At 48.0% G+C, this 27,889-nt stretch overlaps 1 protein-coding gene across 9 annotated transcripts in view; it reads left to right on the forward strand.

The window, feature by feature from the left end:
• MPRIP (myosin phosphatase Rho interacting protein) overlaps nucleotides 1-27,889 on the forward strand; it is a 112,879-nt gene that overhangs the window by 39,768 nt on the left and 45,222 nt on the right. For all 9 annotated transcript variants that reach the window (XR_014450718.1, XM_083152835.1, XM_083152839.1 and 6 more), the window contains exon 4: nucleotides 18,430-18,578. Coding sequence is in view for 8 of the 9 variants with exons in the window: in XM_083152835.1 (XP_083008961.1) it covers nucleotides 18,430-18,578 (149 nt within the window). In the remaining variant the exon portion in view is untranslated. The remainder of the gene's footprint in view (nucleotides 1-18,429; nucleotides 18,579-27,889) is intronic.

Here is a 27,889-nt window from a genome sequence, read left to right on the forward strand (position 1 = left end):
TATTTGGAATTTTTTTTTCCCTTCACCACTGGCAATGTGCCTAATTGATCCGTTATTTCTGCTAGTTTCCCAGCTGGGAGGGCCCCCGGCTCAGTGACATCTAGTGCAGGGTTTTCTGTGTGACACCATCGCCAGAGGCAGAGGATGCAGTGATCAGATGATCTCTATGCTAACACAAAGCTCTCATCCGGGTGCCACCGGATTCCCCCACAATGTTTGATTCCATATGTGTGTGTGTTCTGTACCTCTCCTGTGTATTAAACATATAGGAGTTACTTTCCCTGTCCTATGTAACCTTCGTAGTGCGCCCAAGATGGCTGCCTCTCCGAGGTTCTCTCCTGTGTAGGATGCACAATACAATGGATCATATTTGGCTTTTGTAACTTCCCTTATTACATGTCCCCCCTGCTAACCTTTGCCTATTCCGCCAAGTGTAGCGCACCCAAGATGGCTGCCTCGCCTCATCGGGCACCTTTTTTGGGTAGGATGAATAAACCTTAGGACAGGACTCAAAATGGCTGCCACATCCTTTGTATTAGGTTTATGCTTTCTGTGTTTTCTGCAGCTTTAAAACCCCCCACACACTAGGCAATATTGGGAACAATATATGGACTTCTGAGCAATATTGGAAACCATATCATTTAGTGTGTACACTCAGTATCGTTACCTATGTGTGGTCCCAAGCGTCGTTAACGATGATCGATGTCTTCCAAACATGCAGTTCAATTTAGCAATTTAGGCAAGCGACCTGCATGTGTAGTGGGCCCCGGCCGTAATGGTTCAGTGGGTACTGACAATATTGTCCGCCCGCGGCTGCAGCCGATATGGTTAACTGTGGACCGTGGCTCCCGTCGGCTAGTATAGTATGTATGGGCTTAAGTCTCAGTATTATGTTCCTGATTTCAGTCCGGTTGGAGAAACACTATATATATAAATGTATTTATATGAACACGGTAAGAAAGTCTTGGCCTACAAGGCTGCATAGTTAGTGGTGCCAGCCAAGGTCGTACTGTAACACTTGTGTAGATACTTACTACTTAGCAATTCCTCAACAGTCCTTCTCTTCATACATAACCCCCATTGTCCTTGTGTTTGTGTGCGTGGCTGATATGGTTTTATTAGCTGGATAAATACAGTGCTGATACACACTCTGCTATCTAATATTGAGCAATATCGAGGCTCTTGGTTTCCCAGAACATACGAGCCCACCAACCACCGTATGGTAACACTGCCTGGAGGAATGATACGGCCATCTGAACATGCAGTTAAATCAGACTATATCGCCAGCCACTGCTAGTTCGGAGGTTCGGTGACATCACTGAACGATGTCATTAACAATATCGCTCAGTGTTCTAGCGCTAGATCATTGACTGCACCACCAATATTGTTAATGATATTGGCGGTGCCACATATAACATAGTGTGTACCCAGAGGGCTCGCTACTCCGCTCAGTCTGCGGTCTGTTGTCTACGGCGTTGACCTGACTGGTAGGTAACTGGCAGATAGAACCTATGTTCTGTGGATGACTTAATTCCTTTTGACTTGGTTACGACATACCTAGCGGTGAGGAATTGGAACTGTAAGCACTACAGCCTTGCATCACTGGGGTCTTGTATTTAGTTCCGGCCAGTGTACACGTCACGGGGAATTGATGTTCCCTCGCCATTAATCTGTTGGCCTCCAGCTCTGCGGAGCCAACAGTCACTATATGCTGAGCAATGATGGCTGCTGTCTGTGGTCATTGGTTCTCCAACACCTTTGATCTATCAGACAGTCTGTTTGGTTCCACCATACTCATCTCCGCGCTGAGACATTGATGAGTGTGTGGCCGGAACGTCGCCTACATCATTCAGTGCACAGCAGAATATACTACATACAACATTGTATCACGAGTGTCCTTCGTACAGATGTGTCGGCATCACAGCACGTTGTGTATTTTAGGCTTTATTGGCATGTTTTAGAGTAGTGCAGCTCACATTGGGGCAGATGTCTTAAGACTTAAAACGCGAGGGTGACATAGTGTTAAACGTCCAGCCAATCAGCTCATAACTGCCATTTTTCAAACACAGCCAGTAACATGAGTTAGGGACTGATCGGTTGGACGTAGATCACTCTCAAACTCAAGCTTGTCACGGAAACTTGCTGTGCGAGACACGGAGTGAATCCGATATTCTGGCCTGGCCTGAAGTGCGGTATGTGTAACCCACCAGGGCTGCCGGTCTGTGCATCCTGCTTTGATTTGCCAGAACAGTGGCAGGTAGATTCTGTTACCCAGCAGTCCTGCATTATCACAGTGGTAGCGTTTCCCAGAATGCTCCTGCCCCCTGCACGGTCTCAGACTTACGCAATGGAAGCAGAATTGCACAATAGGATCGGAGAGATGGATGCAAACACCTGGATGTGGTCATGAACTTGCCAGCATTTATCTCTCCTTTATAATAACTTGGAGATTTTCCGTGTCTTTTTTTAACCACTTGTTGAGTACATTCAGCATTTCTAACATTCTCTACTAAAATCTCTTTACTGTATTGTAGAAAAGTCACATGTAAGCCCTGTATAAAGGAATACTTTTTAGAGACCCACTAGAACAGGGATTCTCAATCTCGGTCCTCGGGTGCATTCATTACTGACTGACACATTTTAAAAGATCCACAGGTGGAGCTAATGTCACTTGGGATTCTGTGAGGAGACTGTGTGGGGTCCTGAGGACAGAGTTTGAGAACCTGTGCAGTAGAACATACAGCAATGTCCGTCACCGTACAGTCACTCCTTGGTGGTTATTTGTGAGCATTGGGCCCAATTCATATGAGCTTGTTCTTGCTGCTGGCGTTGTATTTTTTTTTTTTTTTTACACAATTGAGATTATATGGGCAGAAGCAACACCGAGCACAGGGACGCCTGATGCGGCGCCTCCATTTCTGTCTGACGTATAAATGCTGATACATTAATACCACTGTCAGAAATCTGATCACGATGCAGAATGAGCACTCTCTATGACAAATCTCTTATTGTGACTGCCATTGTAATGGACTTGCTGAATGTGAAGTTCAATGGCTATTGCTGAGATACAGACCAGCATGTGCTAGAAGCACCAGAGCAGTGTGTGACACCTCAGGCAGGAAATGGGAACCGCAGGGGCTGTGACAGGAGCAGTGTGCTAGAGTGAACATTACCTGCACATCCAGATTTAGTAACTTAAATACAATGTAAATGATATATGATTGTGTTCATTCTTAATGTGGCTTATTTATACACATACGGTTTTTCATTATGTTATAGCGGTCTTGTGCCGGGATGTTGTAACATCCACAGACCCCCTTCGCCGGGCATCGCATTATTAATAACGGCATATGCTGTAACATATGCGGTTATTAACGTAAGGGACAGCTCTTGCGGTAAGAACTGTCCCTTGCGATGCGGTGCCGGCACTGGACTTCCGGGTCTGTGACCCGGGAGTCCATCTGCGCATGCGCAGAGTGACGCGCCAGCCGCAGTGCATGCTGGGAGGGATCCGTGACCCTCAAGCAGCGCTGCGGTAAGAAGCCCATAGGCTTCAGCAGGGAATCGCCAGCTTTTGCTGGCAATTCCCTCTGCAGCGCCGCCACTGCGGAGGCACAATACAGCATACAGAAATGGGGTAAAAACCCCGATAACAGGGTTTTTACCGCATTTCTGTGATAGAGAATCGCCCCCTTGTACTGCTCAAACTATTATTTTGTGCTATTATTAGCCTGTGGAAAATAATTCTGAGAGTATCCTGTGATAACTGCTCCAGAGCCAACTTTATGGAGCTTTGTCCCTCTTCAACCAAGTTCTCCCGCGCCCGTCCCACACCCAAATACCAATTACGCATCTTCCTTTTATTATATAGCCAGGGAAATGCAGGAGCTATACAAATCCAGGGTAATGAATGGTATGCAGTCATTAGGTTGACAGTGTCTATGTCGACAGTCAATTGATTGACCATTATTGGTCGACACATGGAAAAGGTCAACATGAGTTTCATGATTATTATTTTTTTTTAACCATCTTGTTCATATTTTAACATGCCAGTGGGCATAGAGGGAGAATATATTCGTGCCAGAAGCATGGCGGTACACAAATATGGTGTCCTTGCCGACATATGTTGACAAAGATGCCCAAAAAACCTGAAAAATGCATGTCGACTTTATCACGTCATCCTTTTTTTAGTCTACTTTTTGCTTGTCGACCTTTTCATTATGACACTATAATACATGACCTTTTTAATGTGACGACCTTATGCCTGTCAACCCATAGTGGTCGACATATTGACTGTCAACCTTTTTATGTTTGTCGACCTAACAATCCACATCCTAATGTGATGACTAGCTGCTGCAGAAGCATTGTGCACGGTCTGCGGGTATGGGTCATTATTTCCACCCATATTAGGCTTTGGTCGACATGGCTTTGGTCGACACATGAGATGTCGACAGTGTTGGAAGGTCAACACAAGTGTTTGGTTGACAATGGCAAGGTCGACTGTCAAAGGATCGACATAAGTCTCTCACTTTTTTTTGTTCTGGATGTTGACATAGTCGACATGGGCACCATGAAAGTGTGCCACGTCCCCTCGCATGGCTCGTTGCATTCAGGAAAAATCAAGGGATAAAGTTAAAATACATAACCGGCAACTGGATATGTGTGCAGGGTGGTACCACCGGGATTCCCCTGACACGTCTGTGTCCCCACATCTGCCTCTATTACATCACCACGTTTCTGACATTCATGAAATGCCTCCGTTTATGTCCTGGTAACCGGTAATATGGGAGGAGGATAACTCCTTATGTGCTGTCAGAGACCGTAATACCCACCTGTACACTGCCGCAAAAACTTTTTGCTTCCTGGGTCAGCGGCAGTGTAAAAGGGTCCAAGCTGGATCCAGTTACACTGGAATTCTACCCAGGTCCTGGGTAGTGCTGGAAGGATTCAAGAAGCGGGGATGCTTTCCGGAAATATGCGCAGCAGCACAAGACAGCAGTCAGGAGGGACGCGAGCGTACATTGCACACAGGCTCCGGGCACCCCTGCTACCTGGTGCTCTACAGGCGGACCCACCACAGCCCTTTCCCATACATCGCTGGAAGGCAGTAATGGGACCAAGTGCTTAAAGGAGGAGGGTGAGTGACTCAAGTGACGGGCAGGTGGGCAATTTGACTCCCCCTGGGCAAAGAGCATTTTACTCCCCGGGCAACGGGCATGTAATACCCCCTGGCAACACCTGGCATCCATAGGGAAAAGCATGGCTGACCCAGGTTCAGTGTAAACAGCGCAGATCTGGGTCTGACTCAGGTCAAAGTGCTGTGTAGAGTATTAAGCCGGATCCGACCCTTTTACACCCAAATCCTGGATCCGTCCGACATTTGGAACACTAATCCAAGCCAGGTCGGATCTGGGATTTAAACCGTTGCCTACCCGCAGTGTAAACGGGGGCGGCGCATGGAGATGACCTAATCTCCAAGCACCGGGACCGCCGATCGTCGCGTTGTGGGCAAACCCAGCCCCACCGTAAGCTGTAGGGTTACCCCCAGCCCCCGTGCACCCCCCCAGCCCCCGTCCGCGAGGTGAATCGATGCCGCACACGGGCAGTCTGCAGAGTACAGCAGCGGAGGCTGTGTGCACCCCCTGCTGCGGTCCAGAGGTTGGGCTTCCTCCATTGCTATAAATGTGAGCCGCGTCGGAGGATTCAGTATTAAATCCCGGCGGTCGGGATCCCGGCCTTCAGAATCCCGATCGCCGAAATCCCGACAAGGGGGGGATGTGGACACCCACGGAGGGAGAAAGTGTCGGGATTTCGGCGATCGGGATTCTGAACGATGGGATCCCGACCGCCGGGATTTACACTGCATCCCGCGTCGGATGACCCGGTGTACCCATTTACACTGCCCTCTACCCAGGTCCTGCCTGTGTTCTACGGTAGAAGTACCGTGTATAGGGACATGGGTTAACCCCTTTTACACCGTAAAAGGAGTATTAGTGGCCCCAGAGTGCCATGTATTGTTCCCCTGGTCTGTTGCAACCCTCCTATAAAATAGATGAAATCCATAGACCTAATGTTTATAGGCTGCAGCCAGAGCCGGGAGCTTTGCATGCCTAGTAACAGCAGGCACGTCTCTGACCTCTCCCTGCTTTCTATCAGCCACAGTTTACACTTTTCACCTTGCAGATTCCACCATCCCCCACACTCAGCGGATAATCCTTCACTGGCAGTGCATGCTGGGATTTGTAGTACAGCAGTCCAGTTAGCTCAGTGTCTACAACCCTTAGCCGTGTCCCAAGGGTCAACCTACTTAATGTGAATCTGTCTAATCTTGCGGAGGTTGGCAGTGGTTTTTTAATCTTCTGGTGCCAGACATTCAATATAATGGTTCCCCAAAAATGTCAGCGCACCACCAGCGTTCCAGCATATACAGACATGTACAGAAGTAATAGATGGTAGTAAATATGTCTGCCATCCCCTGTCCTTTCTGTAGTGAAGCTGTTGCCCAGGACAGGTAGTACAGGGCTCTGAGGCATACCAGACTATAGAACCATCTGTTATTCACCTGTGAGCTGGGCTAACAATGACCGGTCACTATCCTGAGGCCCAGGCTTCACTGGGTATACATGCCATGCTATGGAGAGGGTATAGCACCAAAATGGCTCCTTTTGTGAGGTGGGTGTGGTATGGGACTCCGACAGTCGGGATCCCGACAGTCATTATCCCGACGTCGGGATCCCGACTGCCCGGAGTCAGACAGCATGGCGAGCGCAAAAAAGCCCCTTGCGGGCTTGCTGCGCTCGCCACACTGCAGGCACGGTGGCTTGCTATGCCACCTATTCTATTCTCCCTCTATGGGGGTCGTGGACCCCCACGAGGGAAAATAGCGGGTGGCCGTCGGGCACCCGGCTGTCAGCGTTTTGACAGTCGGGATCCCGACTGTCGGGAACCTGTCCGGCACCCTGTGAGGTATTCTGCAGTACGGACGGTGTAATGGTTAGCATTACTGCCTCACAGCGCTGAGGTCATGGGTTCCATCCCCACCATGGCCCTAACTGTGCGGAGTTTGTATATTCTCCCCATGCTTGCGTGGGTTTCCTCCGGGTACTCCGGTTTCCTCCCACAATCCAAAAATACACTGGTAGGTCAATTGGCTCCAAACAAAATTAACCCTAGAATGTCGTCTGTGTGCGTGTATATGTGGTAGGGAATATAGATTGTAAGCTCCACTGGGCAGGGACTGATGTGAATCTGCAAATATTCTCTGTAAAGCGCTGCGGAATATGTATGTGCCATATAAGAAACGTAATAAATAGCAGGAGAGGAGGAACTGGTCCTACTGCTCACACTCGGAACATTCTCTAGGGCTTGCCATAACATTATTTATTACCAGAAAGTGGAGCTTACAATCTATATTCCCTACCACATGTACACGCACACAGACGACATTCTAGGGTTAATTTTGTTTGGAGCCAATTGACCTACCAGCAATACTATCCATTACACCGTCCGTACTGCCCTAAACATGTGCTGGAGATCAAACATGGGACTTGATGCAAGGAAGCTGCAGCAACAGAATTTTTGAGTCAGTAACCCCTGCAACTCTGTCTCCCCCCCCACCCCATTGAGAAGCCTGTGATATATCGTATGCAGTCCTTTGGAATACAATAGCGTGCAATCCTAGCCTTCTTGGCTTAGCCGGCAGATTGGTTCTGCAGTCACTCAGCATGCTCCAGTGCGACGCGCGCACGAAACCGCACATCGCATTGGCCCTGCAATTTGACCGTTTTTTATATGTGATTGATCGCTGCAGTCGTATGTAAAGTGGCCAAATTGCATGTATAACGCCTAGTTTATGGGGACATATGACATGCTGGGGATTGTAGTGCTCAGAAACTATATTGGTCCCTACACACCTAGCGATGTGTGTAGGGCTTCCTAGCTGTGCTAGGTTGTCCTCTGCTGCGGCGCTGTCGCTCAGCACACACAGCTGACAGCCGTCACACAGCGCGAGCTGTTAGTGCTGTGTGCTGAGCGAGATTGGTGGTCACTGACCATCAATCTCGGTCAGCGAGGTGCGGGGATGCGCATTTCTGTCGCTATACCCCACCCCCACCCCCACACCGATCGGTTTCTAAAATTGCTTAGAAAATACCTTCATATCGGCATGTGTGTAGGCCCGATCACCCATAATACATCCACTGACTGCTTGCATCCAGTCCATCCTACCAGATGGGTGCTGTGAGTACACATTCACAATTTCATGAAGTAACAGCGAAACTATACACCCGATGGTGGCTAGTATCCATTACCTGCAGCATATAAGCAGGCCTGGTGCAGTAATTCAGCCATGTACAACGAGACACAGGTCTGGTACTGCAGGCAGCAGCTTGTCCCATGTTGAACCTCTGTACAGAGATTAGAGTTATGAATGCGGCATTGTACTGAGATCTAAGCTGTGTAATGTGGGAACCTCTTGTACAGGGGTCAGGAATATGACTGTATTGTTCCTGCCCGCACGCCCTGTGCATATCTCAAAGTGTGAACACACAGGAGAATGGTTTTCTCTGGCACGTCGGACTCGCAACCATTGCTGACATTCCCCCCCCCCCCCCCCCCCAGTACATACCTGTGTGTCACTGATCCAACCTGTACACACTGCTCCATTCATCTGTGACATACGGACACCATGTAGCTGCACACCAGCCCGGTTACTGCCTTCTAACAGGTGATAAGAGATCAGCGTCTGTATGGCTATAAACTGACCAAAATATGACTGTTATTCCCAATAGAGGCGGCTGTTCTACGGGCTTAATCAATATTAATGAGAATACAACGTAAATAATTCACTAGTGACTACAATGGAGAAATTGTGTGACCAAGTCCCAGTGAATGGAACGGTTTAATAATTGTGCAGATGACAGTTAGCCCCTGTTGTATGTTGCTGGTATATATGCTTTAAAGCAGGCATGTCCAGCGTTGGCCCTCCAGATGTTGTGAAACTACACATCCCAGCATGCTTTGCCACAGTTTTGTTATTACAGAATGCTACAACTATTGCAAAGCATGCTGGGATGTGTAGTTTCAAAACATCTGGAGGGCCAACGTTGGACATGCCTGCTTTAAAGCCTGCTGCCAATCAAGGGTGGTCTTACATAAAGATGGTTTACTTTGCAACATCAAAGTGGAACGTGGTCGACATAAGTTTTACATTTTTTTTTTTGGTGCTGATCCCCTTGGTTCCTACTTTACTATCTAAGAGGACAGAGTTAGATTAGAATAGAATGGACAAATACAGTGTCCACGGGACCCCTATGATATTCGGCACCAAATAAAAACACCAAAAACTTGTCGACCATGGTATAGTCGAACTAAAAACAACGTCAATCCTCTATCCAGGAATCCTCCCCAGAACCACCATACAAACCACCTCCCTTTCTAGTGGTTTGTAGTTCCCAGAATTCCTCTGGTGCCTTGTTCCACTACAAGGATAAGGGAGGTATTCAATATCGGGTCCCAGCTGGGACCTTGCCCGTTTTCTGCCCCTTTACCACTTTATCGGCAGGCGGGATTCCAGCATCCTTCCGATCAGTGAAAAGGACTCGTGTTTGGGAAACCGCCTGTGGATTGTGGCGATCCAGCCGTGATCTCCACAATCCACAGCCGTTTTTGGCAAAACATGCCCGACGGCTTTTAAAGTAGAGTCCGTTGTGAGGAGACCAATAGGCGCCCGACGCTATTTCCCTTGACTGATATAGCGGTGGGGATGGAATACCCCCTAAATTTGTATGGGGGGGGGGGGGGGGGGGGGTAATTCTGTTATTAAACATGCAGTTTCAGCTAAAACTGTTTTCTTCACATATAAAAGTAGTTGCATTGGTAATTTATTAGCGGGTGTATAGGACCTTCTGTAACTATTACTAAATGCATTGCCTCAGCTTTCTACCTGTTTTCTGTGCTTTTTGGCCAGATATTTATATCATCGGTGGTCGACAGTCTCTAGGTCGACTCGTTGGCATTCTTTATGTCGACAGAAGCAAAAGTCCAGAATGAAAAAGGTTGACGTGAGTTTTTCATGATTTTTTTTAAACCTACTTATCCCACTGGGCATAGAGGGAGAATATATTAATGTGCCTCGTCCAGTGAGGCACCGTGCCCGCAGCATGGCGAGCGGACATGGTACACTTATACAGTGTCCATGACGACCTGGACAACTAAAAGGTCGACCAGGTCACTGAAACAAACTCAGGCTCTGTCTGATAAGGGTGTGGATCGTTTGGTCTTCAACAACTAGGTCGACAAGCATTGGGTCGACATGGGTCTAGGTCGACGCAAGCATTAGGTCGACAGTCAAAAGGTCAACATGGTTTTTTTTGTGTCCCTTCATAGAATGGGTTATGCACCCCGGTAAGAACCTGGATGCCTCTACCTCTCCGCTCTTCCAAGTTTATGTTCTCAAGCATATAAAAGGGTTAACATTTTGTTTGGGTTACTCGGAAATAGAGGTCATACCAAATTGAACATTTTACCGCCGGAGGCATCGGAGATCGTCAATATGAGCAGGGCCCGGCCGCGCACTCGCCAAGGTTAAACAGGCGAGCTTGCGATTTGCCACTGCCGGCAATGGCTGGTTGCTAGAGTCAGCCTGTCACTGAGTAGAACGCAGTGTCTGCCGGCTAAGTCCTCTCTCACATAATAACCATATAAGGACACAGACAGATCCCGCTATGCTGGTGGAATCTAACTTTTTTGTGTGTGCTCGAAGCAGACAGATTAGTTATTTTGGGTATAAGGTCGTGCTCCAATTACGCCCTCTTCCCAAGACATTTTGTTTTGGGGAATTTTTTTTTTAAAACGTTCCCCTCATAAATATATATTTAATAAAAAAAAAAAAAGGGGGGGGTTAACCCTTTCCTAGCATGGCTCCTCTGCTCTCTGATACATTGAAAGGTTTGGGTTTGACGCTCCTGACCTGAACTTAATCAGTGTGACTCTCCCCGGGACAGTCCTGTCTGTTTCTCATTGAACCGTGGCCCCAGCATGTCAGTGGCTTATTTACTTTCTGCCGCCTTTATGCAAACTCAGACTGGCTCCTTGGGTGAGAACCTCCACAGGCCGCTGATGTGAAAATACCTCTAATTCCTGACCTACAGTAAGCAGGTGTCAGCACCTGCATTTCTTGCTCCACGTTCTACAATACCCTCTTTGTAGTTCAGCTGAGAACGGGACAGAACAGGCTGCCTGCGCGCCCTTTGCTGGGCCAGCGGCAGAGAATGTCACTAACGTTGCCATCTAGGTCAATCGATGGCCTCACGCTGTCTAAGTTCTCTCCCAGTAGAAAGGTTGAGTATATCATTGCGAGGACTCGAGGGCTAAATCCTACTCCCGATGTTGAAGGTTGAGGGCCCTGCGTGTTAGACATACATTACATATACTGTACATGTCTGGATTAGAGGAAATGCTGGTTTTTCAGAAATCTCAGTTGTGCCGGAGGCGTCCCCTGAGCCGACGCTGAACTATCGCACCCTCCAGTCAGTCATCGGCTCCTGTCTCCGTGGTGGGGCCTCCCTGCTCCATGGTGAACCCGCAGCGTTGATCAGCAGGTTTGTCCACCCTGTTGTCTAGTGAGGCTTGCTGCTGTGTAATATCCATGGTAATGTAAGAGCTAGCCCTGCGGGAGCAGTGTGGCTGCCTGAGATGCCAAGGGTCTGTACTGGGTCACTGATACTCCTGTGAAGCGCCGGGCACTGCTGTTTGGGACTTCAGGCCATTACTTTACCCCCCCCCTACTTGTGGCCTAGCCGAGCTCTCCCACAGCATCTCCTCCTGACGCACTATGGCCCTTATTCAGATCTGATCGCAGTACAAATTAGTTCTCAAAGTGGGCCAAACCATGTGCACTGCAGGTGGGGCAGATGTAACATGTACAGAGTTACATTTGGGTGGGGTGTGTTGAAACTGAAATCTAAATTGCAGTGTAAGAATAAATCAGCCAGTATTTACCCTGCACAGAAACAAAATAACTCACACAAATCTAACTCTCTGCACGTTACATCTGCCCCCCTGCAGTGCACATGGTTTTGCCCATTTTGAGAACAAATTTGTACTGCGATCAGATCTGAATTCTGGACCCATCAGGTTCTGGGTAATGGAGGTTGCACCTGTAATAATAAAAGGCTTTGTTGTATCTTGTGCTTCCTGCAGTGATATCGACCGTTGTGAAGTAATGTACTAAGGGGCCGATCGCACAGGTCTGAATTCATCCCCGTCCCTGATGGTGGGGGTTTGCTCTTGTGCGAAACCCCGGAGCAAAGGCTTTCTGCATGTTTTACACTCGCCGGGGCGAAGCAAAATGATTGACAGGCAGGGGGTGGTTGCTGGGGTCCGCCCAGCATTTCATGGGCGTGCCCACAAAAACGGTTGGCTCGCCCATGGAAACGCTGGACTGACACCTGCGCGTCTCTGCCTACTTGGATGACGTTCGCGCCCTCCCCAAATTTGCACAAGAACGGGCAAGATAAAAATAAGTCCAGGCTTACGGTTATCTACAAGGAGAGGAGAGATCATGTGATGGTGACTTGATTTCTCCTCTGTGCGGACGCATTGGGAGCAGATGTGTAAGCTTGCATATCGGTCAGCGGGAGGGGCGTGCAGGTCTGAATTACCCCCTAAATACCAGTGCGTGATCCTGCGGTTTATGTGAACTCCCAGGACTTACTCCATCAGCGCGCCGACAGCTGCGTATAGCTGGGGCTTCTGTAGATCTTCTCTCGCTTTTCAGCTGACACAGCAGCGCCAATTCTGTGTTCTGTGCCGGTAACCACGGCAATGGCGGATGGCAGAGACTTTGCTTCATACAATATGTGCACGGAAAGCGTGGTAAATGCTGCTAATGGGAAGAGAGGGGACAGCGCTGAGCACCCAGCAATGCACTGATATTGGGAAGGGATGGGGATCGTGTAAACTGCTTTAATAGAGTGTAGAATCCCAATTTACCCTGGCCTTGATGCGATGCCTGTGTTATTGCTGCTGTCGCTCAGAACGACACTGTAATTATGTGGTAATATAATATGGGGTCTGGCCGAAACATTATCCCGCCACATTACTTATACAGAAATGCTGATGTCTGCTTTTACAGAATATCTATTTTCCTTATATTACTAATCAGAAGTTAGTTCAAGGCCAGGTAAATGGAACACGTTCAATAATAATCTGGAGCTCTGTCAGTGAGACGTAGACGTACTGGTGAGACCGGCCGACACAAGTTATGTGACCACCGCACATTTTCTGTTTGTGGGTGGTGGTGTGTGTGTATGGGGGGGGGGGGGCTGCACTCCCACTCCTGTGCCAAGTCATGCCAGTTTTATAGGCTTCACTGTAAGACAAAGCCCCCTCGGCCAACAATGTCATGTAACCAGGAATCCCTCCGCGGGCTTTCATCTCCTGTTCTCAAAGGCCTGCGAGCTGGATTACAATAATGAGCTTTATTCACCCACTCCAGCGCACCCCCCCCCCCCCCTCCCATCTTGCCCCTTTTTTGCTCCCGCCTTCCTAAGCCCACAAGGGGTGAGTGGTTTTGTTCAGTCCAAGTCGGTCTGCATGTGAGGCCTGCAGCTATGTGGTGGAGATGCAGCCGGCCTGCAGCAATCCTGTACACAAAGCAGGTTCCCTATAAATGACCTTCTCTAGCATGAAGTTTTGTGTTACAGCAACACAAGGAGAATGGCCTGATGTCCGTAGCTCCGGTCATGTGTGACCCAAACTTGTAGTATCTGGTGCAGCTCATGAGGAAACCTGTTTGTCTAGGTCTGTTTGTGAAGTGCACACCCCCCTGTTTGTGTGATACTGATGCGATATAACTGTGCACCACCGTCAGTTATATGGGGTGCCTGGCGGGACCTAGAACACCAGACTGAGCGCACACTGTGGCTTTCCCCCATACGAATGTTGCACCCCAGACCCTCTTTATATATTTCCTGACCTTTTGTTATATAATCTTTAAAGTCACACTTTGTATTATGGCCCTTTTTCAGATCTGATTGCAGTACAAATTTGTTCTCAAAATGGGCAAAACCGTGTGCACTGCAGGTGGGGCAGATGTAACATGTGCAAAGAGAGTTTGGGTGTTTTGTGTTGAAACTGAAATCTAAATTGCAGTGTAAAAATAATGCAGCCAGTATTTACCCTGCACAGCATTATTTATTTATTAGCAGTTTCTTATATAGCGCACACATTCTGCAGCGCTTTACAGATAATATTTTCAACATTCACGTCAGTCCCTGCCCCAGTGGAGCTTACAATCTATATTCCCTGCCACATGTACACGCACACACACACATTCTAGGGTTAATTTTGTTGGGAGCCAATTAACCTACCAGTATGATTTTGGATTGTGGGAGGAAACCCGAGCTCCCGGAGTAAACCCACACAAGCACGGGGAGAATGTACAAACTCCGCACAGTTAGGACCATGGTGGAAATTGAACCCATGACCTCAGCACTGTGAGGCAGTAATGCTAACCATTACACCATCCGTACTGCCCACACAAACAGAAACAAAATAACTCGCACGAATCTAAAGGTCAATACACACTGGGCGATTTTGCCCAGCATGTATGGACAACAATCATCGTTTTCATCGCTGGGTGTGAAAGCCGCTCAGTGCATACACACTGAGCCACTTTCCCCCTGCCTAGCGCTGACAGCGGGGGGAGGACGGCGTTCCAAGCCGCTCAAACATGATGTTTTGAGCGACTTTCAGCTCAAAGTCCCCCAGTGTGTATGCCTTCACTCTCTCTGTACATCTTACATCTGCCCCACCTGCAGTGCACATGGTTTTACCCATTTTGAGACAAAATTTGTACTGCGATCAGATCTGCATAAGGGCCTATGTGTAACAGCCATATGCTATCACTTACTTATATAGCGGCTGCATAGTTTGTTGTACTTTAAAGATGGGAGCTCATAAATAAGGGTATGAACAGACAGACCGTGGGGTAGGAGGGCCTGCCTGCAAGCTATAGTTAAATAAGCATTTGATGAACAAAGACAAGTGCTACATATTGCATATAGAAAATACTTAGTGGGCGGTGTGATCCAGTCCTACAGCACATCAGTGGTACGTAGTAAGTGGGCAGTGTGATCCAGTCCTAAGGTCACATCAGTGGGCGGTGTGATCCAGTCCTACACCACATCAGTGGTACGTAGTAAGTGGGCGGTGTGATCCAGTCCTACAGCACATCAGTGGTACGTAGTAATTGGGCGGTGTGATCCAGTCCTACAGCACATCGGTGGTACGTAGTAAGTGGGCGGTGTGATCCAGTCCTACAGCACATCAGTGGTACGTAGTAATTGGGTGGTGTGATCTAGTCCTACAGCACATCGGTGGTACGCAGTAAGTGGGCGGTGTGATCCAGTCCTACAGCACATCGGTGGTATGTAGTAAGTGGGCGGTGTGATCCAGTCCTACAGCACATCAGTGGTACGTAGTAAGTGGGCGGTGTGATCCAGTCCTACAGCACATCGGTGGTACGTAGTAAGTGGGCGGTGTGATCCAGTCCTACAGCACATCAGTGGTACGTAGTAAGTGGGCGGGGTGATCCAGTCCTACAGCACATCAGTGGTACATAGTAAGTGGGCTGTGTGATCCAGTAATAAATCACATCAGTGGTACGTAGTAACATATGAATGCGTTAGATGTCGGCGTTCTCAGCCCAGTGCGCAATGTGTATTGGTAAGTTACCGTTATTAGGACATGTTTGAGGGGATGGGCCTATTGTGAGTGTGTGATATGTATCTGCTGCACCAATCCCATCCATACTGGCATCGCTGTGCCCCTGCCAGGCCACCTTGCACAGCAGGTGGTCCCTTTCTAGTCTAGTAATGAGCTTGGCTCAGGCTGCCGAAGTCATAGGTAACTCATTGGCTAAGGATTTACTTTCTGCTTCCGGAAGACCATGACACATGCAGACAGTTATTCCTCCATCATTATAGGAGAGAGGCAACTATCTGTTCTTGTACTTAGCACCAGTAAAAGCATAGTGACTGGCATGGCACACTTTTATTGTTTACTCCATAACAGCATGATCTGGGAGAGGTTATGGTACGAAGGGTCTACAGCAGGGGTGGCCAAACCGCTCCTCGAGATCTACCAATGGTCCGCGTTTTCCTAATTACCTGGCTGGTCCACAGGTGCAGTCATTACGAACTGTCACATTTCCCAGATCACCTAGCAGGTGCACAGGTGCAGTCATTACAAACTGTCACATTTCCCAGGTCTACTAGCTGGAGCACAGGTATAGTCATTACTAACTTTCACATTTCCCAGATCACCTAGCTGGTGTACAGGTGCAGTCATTACTAACTGTCACATTTCGCAAATCTCCTAGCTGGAGCTCAGCTGTAGTCATTACTAACTGCCACATTTCCCAGGTCACCTAGCTGGTACACAGGTGCAGTCATTACTAACTGCCACATTTCCCAGGTCTACTAGCTGGAGCTCAGCTGTAGTCATTACTAACTGCCACATTCCCAGGTCACCTAGCTGGTACACAGGTGCAGTCATTACTAACTGTCACATTTCCCAGGTCTCCTAGCTGGAGCTCAGCTGTAGTCATTACTAACTGCCACATTCCCCAGGTCACCTAGCTGGGGCACAGATGTAGTCATTACTAACTGTCACATTCCCCAGATCACCTAACTGGTGCACAGCTGTAGTCATTATGAACTGTCACATTGTGAAACCTGCTACATTCATCCCTACTATAGATCCACAGGCTGCCTGATACATGAACTGCTGGTAGATCTTATGGACAGGTTTGTCCACTCCTGGTCTACAGTGTTTGGGTCAACGTAAACCAGTCAACACAAGTTTTTCATATATTTTTGTGTATGTCAATGTCGACACCTGAGCCTGTGGACTCCCAATTAGTGTACCTCATGGCTAGCTTCGCTCTCCATGCTCCCGGTCCGCTGCCTCGCTCTGCTTGCTGCGCTCAGCACACTTTACTGTTCCCAAATCCAATTCCACGGTGATTCCAAATCTAGTAAAAGAAAATCCCAAAAACTCCTGTTGACATTTAGGGGGAAATTTACTAAAGGAAATTTGTAAAAAATAGGTGTATTTGTATCCAGAAATACACTTATTTTTGACATTTACTATCCCGAAAAATACGGCAATTCATATTGATAGCACATCAATACGAATACGAATTGCCGTATTTTCGGGATAGTAAATGTAAAAAATAAGTGTATTTCTGGATACAAATACACCTATTTTTACACCTATTTTTTACAAATTTCCTTTAGTAAATTCCCCCCTATGTCTGCCTTCCTTGTGCATGTATGTGGACCATATGGTGCTGACCTGTGAGGCGGTGGTAAGATGAGGGAATTTCTTGTGATAAGTGCAAAGGTTTAACACAAGAATATAATTCAGGTTGGGATGTTTTTCATGTTTTTTTTGGAGCGGGTTTCCTCTCATTGTTTGCAGTGAGGGGATTTAAGGTTTGTTCCCTAGAGGAAAAACTGTAGTAGTCTAAAGAATTTCATCTGCAGATGCTTGTGACTAAAGCTCAGTACACACTGAGCGATATATTTATTATTATCACCAGAGATGCAAGGCTGGTCGCCCCGTATGCACTGGGATATGGTTGCTCAGCGGCCATATCTCTAGCCATTCTGGTTAGTATCGCCCCTTGTGTATGGGGCTTTAAGGGGTAGATGTATGAAGCGGTGATCAGGGAGGAGAAGTGAGACAGAGCCACAGTGGCCCACGATAACAATAGTGCCTGTCAAACAATAGTGGTAGACCTTTTTATTGTCCACCCAATGACAACGTACCCTTATTGTCCTTTCAGTTGTGATAACCGCGTAGTGTAACGCAAGCAGGGGGGCAAGGTGCAGTAAGACGGGTGCTGTGTGGTGCGGTGATCCGTTATTAGGGCAGGGGAGTAACGTGTGTCCCAGGCTGGGGAAGCTGAGCAGTCTGCGGCCCCCTAGGAGCTTGGGTTTGGAATGCATCGTTTCTGACCATAGATTACAGCAGGGGCGACCAAACTGTTCCTCAAGATCTTCCAACGGTCCACGTTTTCCCAATCACCTAGCTGGTGCACAGGTGTAGTCATTACTGACTATCACATTGTCAAGCCTGCTGCACTCATCCCTACTATAGATCCACAGGTGGCCTGAGACACATGATTTGTTGGTAGATCTTGAGGACAGGTTGGGCCCCCCCCGGTGTATAGTCTCATTGTTTGTTGTAAATGTAATCTCAGGACTTTAAGTAGGCAGATGTGATCACCCATTTCCCCACCGGCCTCCGCCTTTCCCTAGCATGCAGAATATACACTGTACATGGGTGATGATCTATTTCACATGCTATATTTATTTTGCCTTTTTCTTGGTGCTAATCACGATGCTCCTCTTTTGGCAGCCCACTACGCTTCCGCAGGGGACTATCAACATGAACCAGTGCATAGACGTCATCGACGGGGAAAGCCGCACCGGGCAGAAGTTCTCCCTCTGCATCCTGACCCCAGAAGAACATTTCATCAGAGCGGAGAACAAGGAGATCATTAATGGGTGAGCGACCAGGGTTGGAGATCTTGGGGGGGCTGATGCAGAGTAAGTAAGCTCATGCACAATTGCGTTCCGCACGTGTCCAGCGTTGCTCTCGCATAGGCTACGCTCTGTACCGGCGTGCTCTTACGGATGAGGGACGTGCGGAGCAGCTGTTATGAGCATACGCCGGTTAGGAGCGGGTCCTCCGCACCTGCCGCAGGGCTGACCTTTCTTTTTGCCCCTTTTGCTTCCAACTGCTGCAGAGGGACAGGTTCCAGCAGCCTGGCAATCTGACCCGGGTTAAAAGAAGGGTTTTACCCGGGTCGGACGGGTTTGCTGGGTAGTTTGAACGGATAACCTCAATGGTCCCTCATTTCCCCGCCCCATCCCCCCTGGTGACGCACTGGTGCTCCACCCTCCCGATGTCAGTGACCCGGCTTACTGCCTGGCTGCTCCCAGGATGAACCTAATCCCGGGGGCGACCCGACATTTGCGATGTGAAAGGAGTATAAGTAAGCACCCACTACCTCCCCTCTTTCATCCCCCATTACCCACTGCCTCCCCATCGCATTGGTGGTCACTTACCTTGTTTTGTGTGTGAGCTCCATGACCGCACATGTGGCAGCCATTCTCTGCTAAATCCTGTAATCCTTTTTGTTTATTATTTGATGGGGTCCCAGAGCAAAGCCCCTTCTCTAGGATACATTCGTATACATATAAAATAACTGATTCCAGGCGGAATGTTGCTGTTTGCCAAGTGCAGTGTAACACCTGGTAATGTTGCTCTGAGCAACAGCCGCTCTTTTCTATGCTGTAGCTTTTATAACCATAAGACCTAACGTGGCCCCTTAGGGAAACCTACCAGTCAGTGTTTCTCCTTCTTGGGTCTAGGCTACACAAGGTGGTGGCGGATGAGTGACAGATTGCGCTTGTCCTGGGCGGCAGCTTTACCAGCCATTATACTCAATCATAGGCTTAGATCAGTGTCATTCAGTGTATTTCCCACATATGGCTGGTGACACAGGTTTGTACAGATGAGTATATTGTCCAAGGTTCATCTGTCCCTAGTGTGTACAGCTGTGCTGGGTCTGGCCTAAGCTGTGTGCGTCTACAAGCTGACAACAATGGGCGCATTGTGTCTGATACTTCGTTCTGGGGAGGTACCTGGAGAGAGATTACTCTGCACTGTGGCAGCGTCATCCAAGATGCAACTCTGTCTGTGTAATACTGTTTATGGGTCTGTGTAATACTGTGTATGGGTCTGTGGGATACTGTGTATGGGTCTGTGGGATACTGTGTCTGGGTCTGTGGGATACTGTGTCTGGGTCTGTGGGATACTGTGTCTGGGTCTGTGGAATACTGTGTATGGGTCTGTGGGATACGGTGTATGGGTCTGTGGGATACGGTGTATGGGTCTGTGGGATACTGTGTCTGGGTCTGTGGAATACTGTGTATGGGTCTGTGGGATACTGTGTATGGGTCTGTGTGATACTGTGTATGGGTCTGTGTGATACTGTGTCTGGGTCTGTGGAATACTGTGTATGGGTCTGTGTGATACTGTGTATGGGTCTGTGTGATACTGTGTATGGGTCTGTGGGATACTGTGTCTGGGTCTGTGGAATACTGTGTCTGGGTCTGTGGGATACTGTGTATGGGTCTGTGGGATACTGTGTATGGGTCTGTGGAATACTGTGTATGGGTCTGTGGAATACTGTGTATGGGTCTGTGGAATACGCTGTATGGGTCTGTGGAATACGGTGTATGGGTCTGTGGAATACGGTGTATGGGTCCTGTGGAATACGGTGTATGGGTCCTGTGGAATACGGTGTATGGGTCCTGTGGAATACGGTGTATGGGTCCTGTGGAATACGGTGTATGGGTCCTGTGGAATACGGTGTATGGGTCCTGTGGAATACTGTGGCCCATATTCAATGCGGCCGGCGAGGCTGTTTAGTTCCCTTGCCGGCCGCTCACCCTGTTCTATGTTTTGGGGAAATCCTCGCCATCCTTTGACACTGAGGATTTCCCCGAAACATAAAACAGCGAGGCTCGCGGCTAATGCAGGGAGCCCGCTACATTTATCTGCGAGTCTTGCTGTTTCTGCGTCCACATACGCCGATTCCCCCTCGCTCTGAAAACGTAACAAGGGGAACTCTGCGTATGCGGGGTGGGGAGGGGGTCAGTTGAATACTGACAGGGCGAGCTGTGACAGCGAGCAGGCAGGACTGCTCGCTGTCGCGGCTCACCCCCCGCATTGAATATACTCCTGTGTATGCTTTTGTGTAATACTGTGTATGCGTCTGTGTAATACGGTAGTGCTGCCTATGGGTCTGTGTAGAGCTGCCTATGGGTCTGTGTAGAGCTGCCTATGGGTCTGTGTAGAGCTGCCTATGGGTCTGTGTAGAGCTGCCTATGGGTCTGTGTAGAGCTGCCTATGGGTCTGTGTAGAGCTGCCTATGGGTCTGTGTAGAGCTGCCTATGGGTCTGTGTAGAGCTGCCTATGGGTCTGTGTAGAGCTGCCTATGGGTCTGCGTAGAGCTGCCTATGGGTCTGCGTAGAGCTGCCTATGGGTCTGCGTAGAGCTGCCTATGGGTCTGCGTAGAGCTGCCTATGGGTCTGCGTAGAGCTGCCTATGGGTCTGCGTAGAGCTGCCTATGGGTCTGCGTAGAGCTGCCTATGGGTCTGCGTAGAGCTGCCTATGGGTCTGCGTAGAGCTGCCTATGGGTCTGCGTAGAGCTGCCTATGGGTCTGCGTAGAGCTGCCTATGGGTCTGCGTAGAGCTGCCTATGGGTCTGCGTAGAGCTGTCTGTGTACTGTTGTATATGGGCTCTCCTTTTCCTGCTGCTTATATGCACCCCTCTCTGTATTATACTGTCCTCTTCCTTCTGCTCTAATTCACAACACATTATTTTGCTCATCACTGCCAATATCCTCCTCGGTGGGGAAACTGTTCTCCTTTAAAATCTGTCTCTCGCTGTCTCTGGTGTCCCAGGACCAAGCTCCACACCCTGCTCCCTAGAACCCACCCTGCACCTCCCTCTCTCCCTCACTCCTCTTTCCTTTTCCCCTCTGTGTTTGTATATGAAATGCTTCATCACACTCCGTATAAGCTCTGCAGAGCTCTCTCTCCATGGTCAGATGTTCCCATGTAAATCTTCTCAAACGCACTTCTCTTGCGGACTCTGAGAAGTATATACCAGTTCTCTGTGCAATAGAAAATGTATATAGGCCCTTATTCACATCTGATCGCAGTACAAATTTGTTTGGAAAATGGGCAAAACCATGTGCATCGCAGGTGGGGCAGATGTAACATGTGCAGAGAGAGTTCAATTTGCGTGGTGTGTGTTGAAACTGAAATCTAAATTGCAGTGTAAAAATAATTCAGCCAGTATTTACCCTGCACAGAAAAGAAATAACTCAAGCAAATCTAACTCTCTCTGCACGTTACATCTGCCCCACCTGCAGTGCACACGGTTTTGCCCATTTTCCAAACCAATTTGTACTGCGATCAGACCTTAATAAAGGCCATAGTGTGGAAACCTGCAGCTGCTACCAACGGAGTGCATTTAATGGTTTCCAGCCATCGTCCATATTGCTTACGAGTATAATATACACCATCAGCAGGCTATTATGCAGCATACAGTTATATTGCAGCACACCGCGGTGATTTTATTACACCTGGCTGTATTTCAGGTCATCAAATGAAGTGCAATAGAGCTTAGCAATTCACAAGTTACAGGCTATACGCAGGCTTCATAGATGACTACTAGCGTAGTCCCCACACTTCAAGCCTATTGCCCAGCCACTAACTGGTGTTGGGAACCCTGACCCTCTGCCCAGAGCAGACATTTAACAGTAAACTACAGGTGTTGTTAATTAGCCAAACAACGTTTCACATCATATCTTAAGCAATTGAGTTGAGTTAAGGGTATAAGGTAAAGCTGATCCTCTATTATATTATATATGAGAGATAAATTGTAGACATATGTACTTTTGTGGTATTTACCAATGGGAACCCAGGGCACTTATCACAGATTTAAGTTAGTATGCCTGAGGCAGGTAAACCAAACCCCTGACAGGTGCCAGCGATTGGGGCTAATAGAAATGTCCTGGTGCACTACCATTATCAGTTGTAAATAATAATGATATTAATATAGCACTTTTCTCCCAATAGGACTCAAAGTGCTTTACCATTGTCTTTACAGCTCAAAACAAGCTTAACAGTGGATGTCAGTGAAATGCTTGAGTAAATATATACGTCTTTAGTCTATTTTTAAAGGATTCTACAGTGGGGGCTTCTCACACTGTGCGAGGAAGAGAGTTCCATAGAGTTGGAGCAACAAAGTTGAAAGCTCGACCCCCAGATGAATTCTGGGAAATTAACCGCTGCTAACTGTCGCCCCTCCTAGGCCACAATCAGGACACTTGATGCAACCACAGTCAGACTGAATACTAGTGATCAAAATACTCAGCTGACCCCCTTAGACTTAAGGGCCCTACATACGCAGAGATATGTGCCAGAGATTCATAATGGGATATTTCACTCTCTAAAGGCCCATACACACTTGAAGATTTTCATTTCAAAAGACTTTGCCAAAATCTTTGATAGATATATCTTTCACCAAAGTAGTGCGTACACACTGAGCTATTGTCCCCAAAGAGCAAGAGATTTTCAGAAGGGCGAAAGACTTTGCTGAAAATCTTTCATTATAAATGGGCTGGGTTTGAATTCCAAGGGTTCCGACGTGGCAGCCCTCACCGCATCACCCGCCAGCCTCCCCCCCCGTGGAGCCATGCAGCGCCGGCCGCATCACCCGCATCCCCTTCCCTCCCTCGGAGCGATACCCCGTGGAGCAACGCGGCACCCGCATCACACCCCCTTCCCCAGTGGAGCGAGTAGTGCCGGAGCGCCCCCCCGCCTTGGGCGCTACCTGGCCATATAATATATATATATATATATATATATATATATATATATATATATATATATATATATATATATATATATATATATATATATATATATATATATATATATATATATATATATATATATATATATATAATTATATATATATAATTATATATATATTATAATAATATATATATTATAATAATATATATATTATAATAATATATATATTATAATAATATATATATTATAATAATATATATATTATAATAATATATATATTATAATAATATATATATTATAATAATATATATATTATAATAATATATATATTATATATAATAATATATATATATATATATATATATATATAAAATATTTGCTGCCTTTAAATTAATACATTGGTGGCAGTGGGCAGAAATATATAAACATTGGTGGTCAGTGTGTTTAGCTGGGCAGACAGCACTTCTGTGCTGTCTGCTCCGTGTTGTGCAGGGCGGGGGGCGGGGCCAGCCGGGTGTTTAACCTGGCCGGGGAGCAGCAGCAGCGCCAGCCGGCCAGAGGGAGAGCTGACAGGCGTGAGTATGACAGGCGAGGGGGGGGGCAGCGGGGCGGTCCGCCGGGCTGAAAGTGGTTAATCTTTCAGCCCGGCAGGCGTACACACATGGCGATGATGGATGAAAAACCATCCATCATCGCCTCATCTGCTGGTAAAACCAGCAGATGAACCACTTTCCTAGCGATGATGCGGGAGCGCGCATCATCGCTAGTGGGCAATCTCTGGGCCATACACACTAGGCGATTTTGAGCCGAAAATCGCTCAAAACGGCTGTTTTGAGCGATTTTCAGCTGAAAATCGTCAAGTGTGTATGGGCCTTAAGATAATGAGCCACATACAGAGAGATCTGTGTCAGATTCAGCATGGGAGATTTCAAATCTGTCACAGCTGTCACAGAAAAAGTGACGTAAAAAACTGCACTTCATCACAAAAATAAGAACTAATAAGAAAAAACTTGTGCTTCATTTCAAATTCTAATGTAAAATTCTTTCATCTCTTTATTATGCGGCTAAAAAACTGTGACCAACTATTCATCTGCAACTGTACTTGCATTTAGAGGATGATGCAGTATACATATGTATACACTTATATGCAATAGTGACCCCCCCCCCCCCAAACATTTAATAATTGGTGGTGGTGTTCCCCCATGAAAAGTTTAATCGTTGGTGGTATAGTGTGGCATCCCCCTCTCCCCTCAACCATTGGTGGCACAGCGTAAAAAAAAAATATTTACCAACCAACTCCAGAGTCTTCCAGCGTCGCGCCCTCTCAGCTTCCATATGACTGCAGAGGGCGGGCGCGGCAGGTCCAGGAGGCATCTGTCTTCAGCGGGGCTTTCATTGGCTCAGTGGGGCTTCCGGGCTGCGACAGTGGGGCTGCCCATCTCCAGCAGTTAAAGCAGGAAACGCCGCTCGTCATCTCCATGATGGCGCAGGGCAGAGGTAGCAGGCAGCCGGGACCCTGGAGAGGGAGAGGCGGAGGCCGGCCACGGATGGAGCCTGCAGCTTCTCCTGCAGGTGGGATTCAGAGCACTCGCTCAGAATGCGCTGTGAGCCTGCTATGCTGGCGATGTTCTGAGCGATTGCTCTGAATTAACCAGCAGGGCTGTTATTAATCGCGGTGCTGCGGGGACGCGCTTTTGAATTGCGGTGTGTGCTAAAAGGGCTTCATATCGCCCTGTGTGTGCGGCCCTTTACACAGCTGTGATCCTAATCACACGCCCTTTTACAGGAGGCCGGTGACACTTCTGCATTTTATATGCAACGTTTTAAGTTAGAAGTTCCTAATTTTATTTCAGTAATGTCTGTGGGAGCGACTACTGCTGACACACTGTTAGGAAAGCTCTACCCTCTCACAAACACTTTATGTAGGTGTATGACCTAGCATAGAGGTCACATGCTGCAATTCAGGACCACTGTAGCCTGCCACCCACAGGCAGTAATGACCTGTTTACCCGTCAAACTAGCATTTTCCCTAGCTGGGAAATAACCAATCAGAACAGCTCTTGCAATACTGTGCTTAATTAAGACTTGATCACAGGGCAAATTTGTTCTCAAAGTGGATAAAACCATGCTGCACTGCAGGTGAGGCAGATGTAACAGGTGCAGAGAGAGGTGGATATAGAGAGTTATTTTGTTTCTGTGCATTATACTGGCTGCATTTGTTTTACACTGCAATTTAAGTTTCAGTTTGAACACGCCTCACCCAAATGTAGCTCTCGGCACATGTTACATCTGCCCCACCTGCAGTGCACATGGTTTTGCCCGTTTTAAGAACAAATTGTCCCTGCGATCATGTCTGAATTAGGCTCATTATGCTAGACTTTGCCTAAGTCTATCTAGCAGGAGTTCTAAAGCCTAGCCCCATACGCACGGTGAGATATTGGCTAATGGCCAAGTTTTACTAAGCAATTTTGGCTAGATGCACTGGAGCTTTTGACTAAAGGCCCAGTCACACTTGGAGACTTTCAGCTGAAAGCCCATCAGTTTACTCCTTTGTGTACGGAGCGGTGATGCGCACTCCCGCATCATCGCTGGCCCGGCCGCTCATCTGCTGGTATTAGTAGTAGTAGTAGTACGTTTATTTATAAGGCGCCACAAAGATTACAAGGTAACGTACAGGGTGTGTTGAAAGATACAGTATAAATAGGGGTATAGCTGGTAGAACTAAAATCAGCATCAGTTCAGAAGTAGGTGTCAAAATTGTCAAGGAGACTGAAGATGAAGTAGAGGAAGGGAAGAACAGGACAGGAGCACAGGTGAGGTAATGAGGTAGGGTGAGTACGTGAGGAAGGAGGGCCCTGCTCATAAGAGTTAACATACTAAAAATAGGTGGGTGGACAAACGAAATACAAAAGGATAAGTAGGAACGGAGGCAGGATAGGAGGATCAAAAGAGGTTAGGAGGAGGGATAGGCTAGTCGAAAAAAGTGGGTTTTGAGGGAGCGCTTGAAGGAGGTAAGGGAATCAGATAGCCTGATGGGTGGCGGGAGGTTGTTCCAGTGCAGGGGGGCAGCGCGAGAGAAATCTTGGACACGGGAGTGGGAGGAGGTGATTAGGTGAGAGGTCAGTTGGCGGTCAGCGATGGAGCGAAGAGGACGGGAGGGAGTGTGGATAGAGATCATTGAAGAGAGGTAGGGAGCTGTGGAGGAGGAGAGAGCCTTGTAGGTGGTGGTGAGGAGTTTAAAGAGAACTCGGAAAGGAATGGGGAGCCAGTGAAGAGATAAACAGAGGGGGGAGGCGGAGGTAGAGCGGCAGGAGAGGAAGATGAGCCTAGCAGCAGCGTTAAGAATGGATTGGAGAGGTGCGAGGCGGGTGAGAGGTAGCCCAGAGAGAAGGAGGTTGCAGTAGTCAAGGCGGGAGATGACAAGAGAGTGAATGAGAATTTTGGTCGCGTCAGTGGAGAGGAATGGTCTGATGCGTGAGATGTTGCGTAGGTGAAAGCGGCAAGACTGTGAGAGAGCACGAATGTGGGGGGTGAAAGAGAGGGAGGAGTCAATGATGACACCGAGGCAGCGCGTTTGGTCGGTGGACGTGATCTCGGTTTCACCAATGCTGATGGAGATAGTGGGAGAAGAGGGGATGTTCGGGGGATGGAAGATTAGAAGTTCAGTTTTAGCCATGTTTAGTTTCAGGAAGCGTTGGGTCATCCAGGCTGAGATGGCCGTAAGGCATTCGGAGACCTTGGACAGGAGTGATGGGGATAAGTCGGGGGAGGAGAGATAGATTAGGGTATCATCAGCATAAAGGTGGTAATGAAAACCATAGGAGCTGATGAGGGTGCCCAGAGAGGTGGTGTAGAGGGAGAAGAGGAGAGGGCCAAGGACTGACCCTTGGGGAACACCGACTGGCTGGGGGTAGTAGGAGAGGAGGAGCTCGGAGTGGAGACGGAGAAGGAGCGATCGGAGAGGTATGAGGTGAACCAGGAGAAGACCGTGCCAGTGATGCCAAAGGAGCGGAGGGTGTTGAGCAGGAGAGGGTGGTCAACAGTGTCAAAGGCAGCCGACAGATCAAGCTGGATGAGGATAGAGAAGAGGCCTTTGGATTTAGCCGATAGTAGATCGTTAGTGACTTTGGTCAGGGCAGTTTCAGTGGAATGTAAAGGGCGGAACCCGGATTGGAGGGGGTCTAGAATGGAGTTAGCAGTGAGGTGGCTTAGAAGACTATTATAGGTCAGACGTTATAGGAGTTTGGAGGCAAAAGGGAGGAGGGAGATGGGCCTGTAGTTGGATGGAGAGTTGGGGTCCAGATTTGTTTTTTTGAGAATTGGGGAGACAAGAGCGTGTTTGAAGGAGGAAGGGAAGATCCTAGAGGATAGGGAAAGATTAAAGAGGTGAGCCAGGTGAGAGCAGACTGATGGACTG

This window comes from Crinia signifera, chromosome 7 (assembly GCF_055691185.1).
Source record: "Crinia signifera chromosome 7, ASM5569118v1, whole genome shotgun sequence".
Lineage (NCBI taxonomy): Eukaryota > Metazoa > Chordata > Amphibia > Anura > Myobatrachidae > Crinia > Crinia signifera.